General features: G+C 42.1%; 1 protein-coding gene across 1 annotated transcript in view; it reads left to right on the top strand.

Annotated features, from left to right (window-relative positions):
* Positions 1-13,108, top strand: part of PLEK2 (pleckstrin 2) — a 36,748-nt gene extending 23,640 nt beyond the window's left edge. The window contains exons 6-9 of the mRNA XM_069208876.1: positions 710-811; positions 3,745-3,828; positions 8,998-9,076; positions 11,389-13,108. Coding sequence (XP_069064977.1) covers positions 710-811; positions 3,745-3,828; positions 8,998-9,076; positions 11,389-11,516 — 393 coding nt within the window. The 3' untranslated portion in view covers positions 11,517-13,108. The remainder of the gene's footprint in view (positions 1-709; positions 812-3,744; positions 3,829-8,997; positions 9,077-11,388) is intronic.
* Positions 13,109-15,288: the final 2,180 nt, after the last annotated feature.

The following is a 15,288-nucleotide window of genomic DNA, read 5'->3' as shown; positions in this document are numbered from 1 at the left end:
TGGCCACGTGGCCGGTTTTAGCGCTGGTGGCGCCTGGCGCAACAGTCTTTTTTGGCATCCTACCCCCTGGATTCTCTCACTACCACCTGGCAAAAGTGGCCCCTATCTCTCCATAGCCTCTCTCTCACATACATTTTATTTGTTTTGAAGCGCTGGTAAAGGCTGACTTTACTAATCCACTCAGTTTCCACATACGATACAGATCTGTTCTTTGCAGCAGACATATTACCCCCCTGCGCTACTTCAAGGGGGAGTCAAAACTGCCTCTGGACAAAACTCTGATCCCTCTCTCTAGCAGGAACACTGATCATAAGAGTTATCTTGATATTTTGATTGCCACCTAAAAGCTGAACACACAAGGAACTCTGCAGCAGGCACTTTTAAATCCCAAGTTATTGCTAAAACACAGCGCCACCCCCGAGGTCAGTGCCCCCTTCAAGGTCAGCACCCAGTGCAGCCACACCAGTTACACTGCACAAAAGCCTACCCTGGCAGGCCATTTGTTCACGTTTTAAGACTCTGCAAAGGCCGAGACATAACACATCAATAGAACTTTATATAAATCATTGGTATGCATTTTAACATGGATTTTTGGCCCAGACATTAAAATACTGATCATGCTGCCAGGGGTGCAACCTATCAATGTGAGAGTCGTGCATTATTCCCTCCTTTCATCTTATAGTCTGTCTTCTCTTTCTATTCTTCAAAGGCTGAAAGCAAGAAGAAGAAAAGCAGCTTCAAGGGAGACTTCCAGCTGAACTCAATGGACCTGAGCGGCACCATCCAGAAGCAAGGATACTTGGCAAAGCAGGTAGAAGGAAATGCAGCCGAGCAAACAAAGGTTGAATGTCAAAGCAGCCAAGCCCATGGCTAAAATAAACCGCCCTGGAGGAAGCTGGCCCTAATTGTGTGCAGGGGCACACTCAGTGTCATCCGGCGCAGCCCTTGCTAAGAATACCGGCAGTTTAATTAACAATGGCCGCAGCTTTTTCACGCAGGAAATGACCTAAGGAGGCGCAGGCCACGTGCGCATTAGTGTCACGCGCCAGGGAGAGGAGTCCTGAGGTCTGCAGAGATAAGGCAGGCGGCTGTCAGCGCACAGGCAGTGGGCAAACCAGAACAGGCGGGCACCTGCAAGGAAATAACATTGCACGGACAAATGACCATACGGTCTATTATTTACAGAGATAGTTTTTTTTATATGGAAAGAGACAACCATGTTATTTACACAGAAAATTTGTTACGCTCAAATGATACGTGTATACATAATACCTTAATCTCCAGTACTCTTGGTATGAATGGTCCGCCGAAATCCTGGCTCCAGACATCATATAACCCGTTTTTGAGTATTTTCCTCAAAAAGACATTAGGTGAAGCAGAGCTGTCACGGGTAGCCCTTTTATAAACCCTAATATCCATTTAAATCAGAATTATAGCCGGCCCGTTTCTCATGTACCTGCTCCACTCCAAGCTTTTTTTCTTTGCGTTCTTGGACTTGTAGTTTTTGATTTATAATAGAATAAAATTCTAGAATTCAAACAAAAAAGGCTAGTCGTGCGTGGACCTGGTGCATTTGGCAGCAGTGATTCCATGGAGAGCAGACCCGAGTGAGCGAGTCTTAGACATGCACAGAAAGAACCTGAGAACTGGAGACAGGTGCAGCCGGACAGGGCCAACCAAACATGAAGGTGAAAGTTGAGATAGAAACATGCTGACAATACACTCAAGGGTTAGAGAATACAAACATATAGTTGCAGGACTTTGTATGTTCCTACATCAACCTTAATATGTTGAAGGTAGCAGTTAATCCAGGGCCTAGCTCCCACAACCGAGAAGGCATGGGCTGCAAAGATGATTCTGCTGGTGGAAGCAATGAAGACTGTATGCGCCGCAGGAACACATTAAGGCCCTGATTCTCAAAGCTTTAGTGTCGGTTTAATGTCACTTTTTAAACACTAAAGTGATGCTAAACTTGTTTTGGCATTCACAGACCAACGCAAATAGGTGTTTGCATTGGTTTGTTGAGTTGGTTTTTGTGACAAAGTAACGCAAAACAGTGCTAAACGCATGTTTGCGTTACTTTGCGTCAAGGGGCGTTACACTGGTGGTACATGAGCGAACCCGTGCTACCACCCATGCTTTTTGACGTTAAACCCTATTCTGAAAGATCTGACAAAAATTAACACTTTTTAAAAGTAGGCCGAAAAGGGAGAACTGTTTTTATTTCTCCCTGCTTTTACGCCTTTGCATGTGTGTTTCACTCTACCACATACATCTAAAGTGGGAAAAACATTTGCACTTGTCTAGGCATAGCAGTTTGTACAGGAAGGACACTTTTCCTGTACAAAACCTGTGCTAGACTCACACACACCTTAGCACTGGCGCTAAGGTGTGTGCATGGCACACCGCAGCTGAAAACAGCACCGCGCTAAGGAAGGGGGAGGAGAGTGCAATTTCTATCAGAATATGGCACTCTCCTGCTCTCTCCTTCACGCGACACAGCGCAGCAACTTTGGGTGCTGTGCTGCGTTGCCTGTCACATACCAGAATCTGGGCCTAAGTTTAACGGAGCAAACCGTTTACAGAAAGCAAGCACTGGCAAAGCCAATAGGTCTCACCTTTGAGATCACTTAGCACTAATATTGCCTTTTGCTCATACTGTACAACACTGGCAAAAATGGCATTGCTCCACAAAATGAAAAATAGGACAAAAATGCACAATGACCTTGAAGTGGTCACATAATTTTGTACGCAGGCAATATCCACATGTGAAGTTTGCACATGACGCCGGTGCCCTTTTTTCATTGATAGATCTGTAAATAAAAAAAATAAGACTGCAGAGGAAGTGATGAGGCAGTGGAGGAATAGGGCTGGCTAGCGGAGCCGGGATAGTAAAGAAAAAGATGCACACAAAGGAGGGAGCAACAACAAACTGGGTGGGGAGACGCACACAAGGGAGAGAGCAATACAGGGGGGAATCGAGAAGCACCCTGGCAAGAGTAACAAACATTGCATAGGGAGAGAAGCCCACATGGGCCAGAGAGAGCCACTTGGAATGCTGGGAAGACGCACATGAGGGAGATTAGAGTGATGTGAGTTGGCCCACATTTTCATCTCAACACCTGCCACCAGATTCTAACAGGCTGCTACCTACCTGCGAGGGTAAACAGGCTCATTCGGACCTCTCAAGTTATTCATTCCCAAGGCTGAGTATCTAATCCAGTCCAGATGGTTTCATTTGAATTCTGGGACTTGTGGACTTGATTTTACAAAGGGGTACAGAGGGCTCCAACTGACAAAATGCAAAGCAAAAAACCTGGACTGGATGACGTATTCAAGCATGGACTTGGAACAATTGGAAGTTCTTTGCCTTTGTGTAACCCTCCACCAAAGCGCTCAGAAATGGCCCTCGAGAAGTGCTGAGCGCTATATAAAACGGAAAAATATAATAAAACATTTGCTTCTCTGTTTTTTGCAGATAGAGCCAAAAGCTCTTGTAGTAGTATATGAACCTTGTCAAAAGCTCTCTATGGTTAGTCCTGGTTTGGGCAATTAAACACAGTGTGATTTTAGACTTACTGTGCTTGCTTCTGCCCTAGGAACCGAAATTATAGTTCAGAACTGCCAATCTGTATCATGTTCCCTCAGACCTCTGAAGCTTTGAAAGTTTTACAATGTGTTGATGAGCTCTGTTGTCCAGTCACTTGCTTGTTTCTCACGTCGAACCCAAACTTTCCTTCTCAGGGGCACAAACGGAAAAACTGGAAGGTGCGGCTGTTCGTCCTGCGGTCTGACCCGGCTTTTCTGCACTACTACGACCCCACACGGGTAAGTCCTAAAGATAAAGTCTATTTCTTTTGCGGCAATGAGCCTTGTACAAGAAGGTGGACATTCCAGCTGAACAGTTACAAGTGGTTTTGCTGGGCTCCATTTGGAAGCATGTCATTCTTTGGACATCTACTGTACAAAAGTATCAAGGATAGTCTACCATGTGCGCAAATGTACATGCTTACTGCTGGGGATATTTGTGTTTACTCTGAGGCCTCAGGCACAAATGCCTTGGTAAAGGGTGAGGCATCTACTGCATCTGATAAATTCCATTATCAAGTGTTGACTTATTTATAGTGTTGGGTAAATTCCTCCTAGTGTCAGTTTGCAGGAGAAAATGTGGAAATACACATGGAATCAGTGTTTACGACACCGACTAAGTATATATTACATATTCCCCCATAAGTTTCCGTGATAACATGTGTGAGGTTTGAGCTGCTGAAGTTTGTCAAAGGAAACTGTGGTGGTGTGGTCTTTACCAGTCCCAAAGTATAAAATATATGCAAATGGTAACGATGAAACCTACAAATCAGACATATCCAACTTTTAGAAATCAGTTTGTGAATCGGACCCTATGAGAGGTGATGGTTTATTTGAGGTGAACAATCTCAGTGTCCTACAGGCAATCTTGGAAGTGTTATTGTAGCAGGTAAACATGTTTACTTGGAGGTCACGCTGAGCACATTCTATGTATACTAACCCTGTCACATGATCCTTACCCCCTTAGGGATGTTTTTCACAAACAGGTGCTTCACACAAAGAGATTGTCTGTATAAATGCACTCAATGGTGCATTTACAAAAAATGTGCAGAAGTTCTCTAACCAATTTCTTAACCGTATTACATTTTTATTGAACTTTATAGCAGATCTGAAACAATACTTTACCTAACACTACAAATATCAAAATGTTTGTTTAAATCACTAATGGTGCAAGAGTATTTAATCCTACACATCACCTCTGCTTTTCCACACCACTAGCCACCGACCAAGTCAAGAAACCTTTACGAAATGTGGTATAAATTCAAACCATCAGCACAGTCAGCAATTTTAGGATTAAGGTTCCACAATTTGTACATTATCCATCGCCTCTCTTCAGTTTTAAGTGAGGTTTTCTGCAGAGTTCACAATCTGGTCATGTCTGGAAGGCATTTTCCAATTTTATTCCTATAGTTCCTTACAGAAAATGGGTTTGTTTCTCACAGAGATCACCTTTCATGTGCACATAGCTAAATAGTTTGCTATTTCAAGACTTCTTTAAAAAGAGTCATTAGAACCTCTAGTTTCAAATCTTTCCCCGTCACCATGTTCATTTAACAAAAGATCTTGTTCCACAGTTCTCTCACGTTACACATTCCAGGAGCCGGTAGCTGCCCTTTTCTGCTGCCTCAGTTCCTCCATGTTTTCAGGTTTGATTGACCTTATCTGAATATCCTGTTGTATGTCCACTGCATCTTCCAGCGCTGCATCATTTATGAGAGCCTACTCGCCACGGGGCACAGGGCTACCGCATGTCAGGGGGTACCACCTCATCCATGTATTGTGGCTGATACATTATCAGAAACACTAATCCTGCGTGGGCAGCGGATGTTAGATTATCCATGGGAGCTATGCCCATTGAGTTAAATTTACATGCACCAAAACGTGGAAATTTACTCGCTCAGTTGGAAGTAATTTATGCGCAAACAATATTCTTCTTGTGTGTAAAATTGGTAGTGCAGTCTTTGAATGCGATGAAACATCACTGTTGTGGCTGAAACCCGTAATCATTGATAAAATGGGATGAGCATATAGACAAGAACATACCCTAAGAGTATCTGCACTATAGACCACTTTCAGAGGTCAGGACAGTTACTCTCTCTGGAAGAGATCTGAAGGAAGGACTCGTTGTTTACAGCTTAAGGATTTGACAAGCATCATATGGCTTGGAATCGGGAAAGAAATGTAGATATGACCATGTGAGAAGGGGCAGAGATCTTTCTGGGTGTGTAGCTTCGCTTGCATTACTCAAACTACCACAACATGTCTGTGAAGTCCTGTAACTAGTGTCCGAATTAGAATATCCTTATTGATTTTGCAGTTCTTTTATAATTAGAAAAAAATATACATCACAACTGGATCATAGCAGAAAAATTAAATAACAACTGGACTGTAGAAGGAAAATGACCATCATGACTGACTGGAACAGTAGATCACCAGAAACAGAAGTACAACGGGACTTCAGTAAGAAAACAACATCAGACCTACCCTGCAATCGGAAAACAGCATCACCACTGGAATGAAAGAGGAAATTACATCATAATTGGATTGAAATAAGAAAGCAACATCACAACCGAACTGTAATTTGAAAAAGAAACCCCTACTAATTGCAATAGAAAGACCACATCACAACTCTAATTAAATAGGAAAATGACAGGACAACTTGGCTGCAACAAGGAAATGGCATCACAACTGCCCCAAAAGAGTAACATTACATCGCTACACTGCAGCAGCGACAAAGCAACTTTACATCTAAACTGTAACAGGAATTAAAAACAAAGCTGACTGCAAAAGGGCGTCACAACTGGTCTAAAATAGGACAATTCAATCACAATGGTGATGGAATAAGGAAAACAACATGGCAAATAAACTGCGATAAAACCATCACACTGAAATGCATAGGGAAATGTAAAACACAGCTGTATGCAACATGAAGACACCATAACCGGATAGGGAAATTACATCACAACTAGAGTGCAACGGCAGAATTACACCACAACTTGCCTGATAAAGGAAACTTATTTTAAAAATATTAATGAGAAGGTGACATCATAATCAAACTGCAATAAAGAAATCACATCTGAAATTCAGTATGAAAATTAATTCACCACTACATCAATAAAGAAAACCATATCACGATTCAACTGCCTGCAGGAAAACAGGGAATCACCAGTAACTGCAATAGGAAAAGGACTGCCCAATTGGCGTGAAATTAGAAATGGATAACAACATTAGAGCTTGACTTAAATCGTAATCTACTCTACTCTATTTATAAACTCATAATTAACACAGGTGTTGCAGTGCAGTAAACAGATATACTTAACTTTTGGAGTGTATATGTTGGAGAGGTAATTACACCATTTATTTTAAGGTAGTCTTATCTCTACACAAAGTTGTGTTGTAGCAGGTAACCTCAATGTTTCCTGATATTAGAAAGTCTATAAGGTTCTATGGGCCTTCTGAAACTTCCAGTTACCTCTTTTCATCCTTTGCTGGGGGCAGTAAACCGTATGCAATGAGGGTAAAAAAAAAGCTGGCAGAAGTTGGCAGAGGTTGTGCTCTGATAGCATTGTGCACCGGTTCCTGGCGATGTTGCCTCCCTCTGCAGGACACGTAGGGGACAGTCTTCGCACCAAGGCCCGACAGTGCTTGTGAATATGGCTCCAAAGGGGAGAAGCGGATGGCGCATGTATGTCTTTGAAAGGAGCTGCTGCGGCGGGGCGGTAGCTGTTGAACCTCATCACTTAAGCATTCTGAGAATCAGGTGCACATCAGTCGCACACCTTGTGCGAGGGTGAGGGTGGAAGACGGTCTTTGGATAACTCCAGATTCTTCCTAGTCACCTCTGAATATCTCCACCCACTCTACGCCATCATTTGTACCCATCATGCCATTCATCGTAGACAGACAATGTAATTCAGAATAGATAACCTTCTTAGACCATGCAACCCATTTTCCACCTCAGGTGCCCCAGGTGCACTATAGCACTGCAAGGTGCACAATATTCATTTTCATTAACCTTGGTGGAGCCTAGGATCCCGTATATACTTACATCTGGATATTCCATGAGATACAACGCATAGGGTACAACGTCCAATATCACAGTTGTTGACTTGTGGTAAAGCCTTAAGTCCAGACCTTGTTGAAACAATCGACCAACCTACAGCTCAAAAGTTTGATAATGTTACTAAAAATGTGGTTATTCACAAATCTCCAGATTTGAAGCCAATCAATTAGATTGAAAAAGCTGCACTGCATGGCTTCCCATCCTCCAGCTATCAAAATATTCTCTGGCATTTGGTGTTTTTAATATTTTAGCTGGTTACGGATCCTCAAAAGACGTGGTCTGGGTGGGTGAATTACAATAAATGCTGTTATACTGAATGTTATTGCTATTATATACCATAAATGATGATCAGCACACAACAACACACTCTTTGGGCCCTCTTCACAATGCAATTTGGATGTGTAAGTTTAGCATATACCTTAAAATACCTTATTATGGCACATGTAAATCCGCGTTTCCCGTTCACAAACTTTGGTTTTGCACTTCTGAAACAGGTTTAAACATACTAAGATTTTTTGTGTGCATAAATGTACTGCCAGAGGGAGGAAATGGATGTTCCATGGAGTGCATACCGTAATGGTTTGTTCACACCCACAAGAATAGGTGCTTGTAGTTATTCACACACATTTTTGTAACCCATTTCCCACCCTAATGTGTCTGAAGATTTACTCCTTTGAACCGCATGAGTACATTTAGTTTCAATAATGAGAATGAAAAAGAAACACCCCACAAATTGGTGGGAGCCTCGGGAAGGGGCTTCTTTTGGAGAGTGTGGGATTGGAAATGTTTCCTCAGATACAAAAAAAGTTTTCTGGTACATGAACAGATATTAAGAGATATTTGCCCTTTAAAGCATAGACTTCACAAACTGACTTCAGGAGTATGGGTGGAAACCATCCACTTTCTTGTGTTACGAGAAGTACTCATGGAATCCTTTTGGAATTCCTAAACATCAAAATTCTGCATTCCCACAAGGCAATAGGTCTGCAGGTCCAAATCTCATACTTTTTTTAATGGATCAGGCCAGATATAAAAACAAAATCAGTCCTGAGCTAAAAGTTCAAAGCAGCCCACACTGCAGTAGGCCATGGCTACAATGGGGCCATGGTAACTTGGTTAGGCCAGGGTACTGCATGGTACTCTGAAAGCAGTCCCCTAGCCTGCAGCCTACAGGGGAGTGGCAGAAGGGTCAACCTAGCCTGGATCAGGCCAGTGCCTCTTAGCTGGATGGATGTATGGATGTGTAGAGGACTGCTTGTGTAATCAGCAGAGGCAACAGACTGCTTTGATTTATCTATAAGCTGCATTTTGACTTCATACTCTCAACTTTCGCTCTCTCTTGACAGGATGACAACAGACCAGTCGGGGGCTTTCCTCTGCGCGGGTGCCTTATTTCGGCTCTGGAGGACAATGGAGTGCCAATAGGTAAGTCACCTTTCTTAAAAGGGCTTTTGGCAAACACTGTCATAGCTATTTGTTGTACAGTGAACATGAAGCAACAGATTCTTTGCTTCAGCATCTGTATTGTTGACACTTACACATGTTTGGACGGTGAGAGCTAGCGTTGAAGCTTTTTTTTAGTAGTGGTAGAGCACTGATGGAACTCGCTAGCATCAGCACCCTGAGACTTATTAAAACTTGCCTGTTCATTAGGTGGGTTGGCCAAGAGAGGATTTTCAATTAAAGGAATTCAGCCCAAAATGTAATTAAAATGTGCTCTTGTGTTAGATAGTATCACACCATTGCACATTTACCCGTTCCTGCAGTATACATTCTTTCATTATAAAAAATACACAAGGATCGCCCTGTAAGTTCTCATTGGCCTGTGAAACACATAGCAGGATTGTTGTTAAATCAAGAATTGCACTGGACTTTAATTCCACATTCGGAGTGTAGAAAGTGCCAGGAGGAGGAAACGAACAGACAATAACTAGTGGGAGGGGTCTGGTTGAGGTGCCTGTGGAGCTTGAAAAGGTAGCAAAGTTTTGAAAGGTTTCCATGGATGCTTTGATGGCATTTGAAGGGGCATTTGAAGTGCTGGAGGATGATTAACTTTGGGTTCTGAGGTTTTCCACCGTGGCTACGGATGATGACCCAACTGGAGGACTGGTGACTTGTTTCCTGGAGCACCTGAACGCACCCGACTCTACCTGCCTGCCTCTGGTCAAAATAGCCCATCTCCGACCCTGAAGAGCCCGAGTGGTGTGCTCCTCCTCCAACATAACAGTCCTTCTGGTGTTGCCTGATCCAAAGTGCAGCGGATACATAATGAGGTTGCATTGACATTGAAATAGAATCTCCAGAACGATGACCAAATTACCCTCATGTTTCCTGATGTAAGGGCGTTAACACAGAAGAGACAACATAAACTGATGGCTGCATGAAAGGATCTTCTGGCAATAGGTGTAGAATCCAGCCAACTTCAGGTAACCCACAGCAGTAGCACTTTTGTCTCCTGTGAATCCAGAGGAAGCAAGTCCTTATATGAAGGGGATGAAGGAGACAATGTCTCATGACAGAAAGACAAAAAACATAGGCAGTCATGTTATATAGTTTGAATGCAAATTAGTTGCACACAATGTACATTGGTGAAGAGAGACTTCTGGGGAAGTGGGTAATGCTCGATTCGAGTTTAGATTTTTCTTTTTGTTGTCTTCCTGTTCCTTCTTTCCCTTCCTACCCTTCACGTTTTACCACGTCCCACTTATCGTTCTATGAATAAATGAACAGTCGTTAATTTTTTCAACTTCATGCAAGAGTAGTCACATTCAAAACTTGGAGTTGTAAGTAGTGAATTCAGGAGGTGACCAGCACAATGTTTCCGAGGAATCCAGAATTCACTTGTGATGTCATACTTGTGATGGGAAGACGTTGTTGTATTGTCATACGGTGATGTCCAAACTTGAATGCACCACCACGCCGCTCTTCGGAGATTAAAACTCGAAGAAAATAAGGGCTTGTTGAAGAGTTCCCATCAATGCAGGTAATCGGGTTCCGAAGGCAGCCCACATTTCAGAACCACCAGCTTCAATTATGAACCCCAAAACATTGGCAGCCCTACGTGGCTTGGCGTTGGATAAAATGGACTTAGGTAAGATTCAGAGTTACAAAACAGATTACTATATAGCACATAGTTGAAGCGCTTCATAAAAATTAAGGCAATAAGAAAACCTTAGATCAATAGTAGGAAATGTACACAGTGGCATTGGTATACAACAGTGTTTTAATATTCTCCTTTGTGTTCCTTAAGGGCATTAATATGCCCATTAATATCCCTTTGTAGGACTATCATAATTCAGTAGGGAATGGTAGCAAGCACTATGAGATCTAGATGATGTGCTAATAAAAATAGAGCCCTGTACCAAATTAGCACTCAAATACTCTTTAAGATTTTCCCTTTCTCATGACATCAGTTCATGGGAACATGCAGCTTCTCAAGTCTTGCCTAGCCACTATCTACGAGAAAAATGTGACCAACCATCTCATTGACTGTTTTTGTCTTCAAGAGTAATGAATTCAATTTTTTGCATTCCTGCCGTGCATGAACCTGGTTACTGAAGCAAACTTAGTTGTTGCTTGGGTTCCCCAGGTGATACCTCAGGGTTTAGAAGTTCTTCAATTCTACTTGTTGCCTATATGACATGACCGCACTAGCCGGTGTGACAGTTCCATCACTTGTATTGTTAGCCTGTACTAAAGTCCCTGTTTGTTTCATTGACTCCTTCTTCTTCCTACAGGAGTGAAAGGTAATGTGCAAGGAAACCTCTTCAAAATTATAACTAAGAAAGACGTTCACTACTACATCCAGGCGGGATCCAAGGAAGAACGGATAGAGTGGATAGAAGCCATCAAGCCGCTAACATGAAGGTTGAGGCTTCCAATGCTGGGGCTGCAGATCTGGTGTTCACTGCGTCTCAGGAATGTGGACTGTCTGAACAAGCTACTGTAGGTCAAACGCCAAGCTGCCTCTCCTACGAGCTACTCTAATCCTACGGAGAAGCGCCCACTGCCGCGGCAGGACCTCACAGCAACTGAGACATGAACGTTATGGCAGTGGCAGACTGGTTCTTGCCGGAGGGACATGCAGCTGGAACACTGCAGTGCCCCGGGATGCATGGACATGCTGTCTCAAACAGACGACATGCACAGCTTTGACCCTTCCAAAAAGCAGCCATTGAAACATGTCTCAAATTCATGAGTGATGCAACATCTCCGCCTTATGGTGCTCATTAATAGCAATACAGAAAACAACATTAACAACTTTGCACCCCTAACTTATGGAAGCAATGAGGTACAGTAATTCCAGGCCGTAGGATTATTGGCCCGTTTAGAGTTTTTGACTCAATTATTAGGACAATTAACACCAGTGCATGCATCAATAACCACGGTTTCCATGCAGACGTTTTGAAAGATTTTTCCCTGAGGGTGCAGAGTATCAGCAATACTTTTAATTATGATTCAAACACAACCCCCAGTTTCTGCCTGAATTAGAATTTTTCTTGTATAGAAGTATTCAGGGCCTGGTTTCCGCTTGCATATTTGATGACTTTACTGAAACCCTTATTCCCTATTTTAATTAATGGAAAAAGTATGCAACCAAAAGATAGAAATTGTCTACCAAAAGTGATGCGATATGAATGTATTTTTCATCACCATTTTCAAAATAGTCCCATAAAGGTATAGCGGAGTCGTGATTTCTCTGGAAGTATCAACAATATTTTAAATTGGAGCCTGCCATAACTTTTAACGTTTGTGGAGGAAATTTTAAGGGTATTAGACTTTCTAGATGCGCCTGTTGTGGCTTCCAAGGCTTGAATGAGTATGTTTACTGCGTGCAATGACATTTGGGTGGACGAGCATTGTCGACTGGGAAGCCATAGATGTAGCATAGTACGTCTTTTTACACGAGGAGGGACCAGTGTCACTGATTATCTACTAGTAATAGTAACATCACTTGAGAAACCCTAAATCTTAAAATAACAGCACCCACATTATTTGATAAGGAGCTCCCTGAAACCTGTTTTTAAATTTGTATCGAATAAAAAAAAGTATATGGATGAGGCCTTTGAGCACACAATGGAAACAAATACGGTGTTACGCGTCGTACGCCAGAATACGGTAAATAGAAATAATATCTGGCATGCATATCGTACAACAATATAATGCTGTTGTGTGTCAGTATTTTATTGCTAGCTCCAAAGGGGTAATATTTTTTTAAACGATATTTAGGACACAATATTCATATCAGACAATATTCTGCCAGTGATATTTTGGTACCACAACATTTAAGCATTTCACTTTCTATTGATGGTTTAATTACGTTGGGCAGAGCAAGCATTAGCTTGTGACTTCTCTCCTGAAAACATGTTGTTGTTTCCATGTCTTGCTTGACTTGTAATATAAATAAACAGATTTTGTATATAGAAAAGCGTTTTGTAAATAAAATTGATTGTACAATTGTGTTATTTTATTGGTTTCTTTACACACGCAAATAGATATTTCTTTTTGATGGTCAGGAAGCCAGGAGATCCATCTTTTCAATACCAGTCAGCACACTAAACTTCCTCTGATCTTCTTACTGCTAGGAAGTTTAATGTAGCAATCTGCTGTATCTCGATAGGTATACTATGTATAAATACTCTTAAACCTATTCATATAAATACATTAATTGAGTTACTTTGCAATTGTAGTTTTTTATCACTCTTGCCGTGATGAACCTATTGAAGAAGGAATGAGAACTAACGAACTTGAAACAGAACCCAAAAGCTCTCTGTACCTCATGAATAAGTAAGAGTGATGCTCTTGGCATCGGAGCAAGAGAGAAAGAATAAAGAACAAGTCAGGAGAACAACTTCCTGGCTGTTTTGGAAATCAGAAAAAAGTTTTACGTAGGCTGTCTGAAGCTGAAAAAAACTTGCTGTGACCAAGGAGCCAATGTGCACTTTAAGACTAAATTCTGCTTCCTAGCTTTCTTTTCTGTTTGGCAAAGGATGGAGGTAGGAAAAAGGAGTTGAGAGTTGTAGGAGAATCATAGAGTCTTTTCTTTCCTTGTTACTGACTTTTAGGAGCACTTCCATTCTTGTTCCTTGTTCTTGAGACTACTAGGACTCATCCATGCCCCCTCTTTTTGTAATCCTGATTTCAGGGTTATCATATGCTCCACTGATACCCAAATAGACTTGAAACGTGCGTGCCATCTATGTAAGGATACTATTGGGCATCTTATGCCTTGAAGACCCTGAAGAATGGTATCATGAAGACATTAAAGAGTATGTGGGAGACAGGAGACCCCTAGAAGATGCCACAGTGCTTGGCTATGAGGAGGTGAATGGTAGAATGCTTGAGTGTACGCGTACAGCATCTGGAGAGTGGGTGATGGTATGTAGATGCGTTTATGGAAGCCAGTGTTGCATGTTAGTAGAATAGTGCACTGTTGGAATTTGAATGACAGTTGGAGATTGGGTTACTTGCCTTTTAGATGTATTTTATAGACAATCTAGGGGTACGCCTAATTCACCCTAAGATGTTGTGGATAGACCCAACATATAAACAACAAGACACGTTAGGATCAAATCACCTTAGTTATCAACAGTAAAAACCTAAATTAGTCACTGGAAAGCAAAATGTATGTCAAAACGATTTTTTAAAATTATTTTAACAAACACAGAGGGGGATGTTTGTAGTTTGCTCTTAGCGCCTGGGTTTATCTGTTCATTAAAAAAAATTACACAACCAAAAACCAAAACTAACATAAAGGGCATCATTACGACTTTGGCGGTACTTTCACAGGACCACCGAAGCCACTGCAGCTAAAAGACCGCCAGAACTGGAGGTTCTTGCCCGCCATATTAGGAGTTTCCCGCTGGGCCAGCAGAGCATTCACTACAACATCGACGCTGGCTCATAACTGAGCCGGCGGCAATGTTGTGGTGCGTTGGGTGCGACAGCACCTGTCATGCATTTCACTGCCCATAATTTGCAGCGCTGCCCTTTGCAGATTACAAGCACCGGGACCGCCAGGCTGCAGACTGGCTGCAGCCTGGTGGTGTCAGCAGTTTGACCGTGGCAGCTCCACCACAGTCATAATGGGGCGGTCGGACCGCCCTGTCTGCGGCGGTCCGACCGCCATTGCGAGTCTCATAATGAGGCACAAAGTCTTCTAATACATATACACATATATTCCAAGACAATAGACAGTCTTGACATAATCTCCTTTCCTCCATTCATTCATGGTTGTGCATTCATTTGATTAGCTAGTAGTCCATTACAAAGAGGTAATCACAAGATGGCAACATATCATGTGGCACTATGCCCCTAGTTATTATAGGCTGCAACCATCTAACAAATCTCTGTGTTCTTCACAAGTAATACTCAGACTCCTCCAGAAAATAGATGTTGATGGGTACAAACATCTTCATATAAATGCAAAAGAAGATTTTTATAAAATCTACAGAGAAGCCTTAACATTCAGGCCTATATTTATACTTTTTTAGCGCTGCATTTGCGTCATTTTTTGATGCAGAAACGGCGCAAACTTGCAAAATACAAATGTATTTTGCAAGTTTGCACCGTTTTTGCGTTAGAAAGAGGCGCAAATGCGGCGCTAAAAAAGTATAAATATGGGCCTCAATATAAAG

Source organism: Pleurodeles waltl, chromosome 9 (assembly GCF_031143425.1).
Source record: "Pleurodeles waltl isolate 20211129_DDA chromosome 9, aPleWal1.hap1.20221129, whole genome shotgun sequence".
In the NCBI taxonomy this organism is placed as follows: domain Eukaryota; kingdom Metazoa; phylum Chordata; class Amphibia; order Caudata; family Salamandridae; genus Pleurodeles; species Pleurodeles waltl.
Note: the sequence above shows the minus strand (reverse complement) of the source record. Positions and strands in the feature narration are given on the sequence as shown.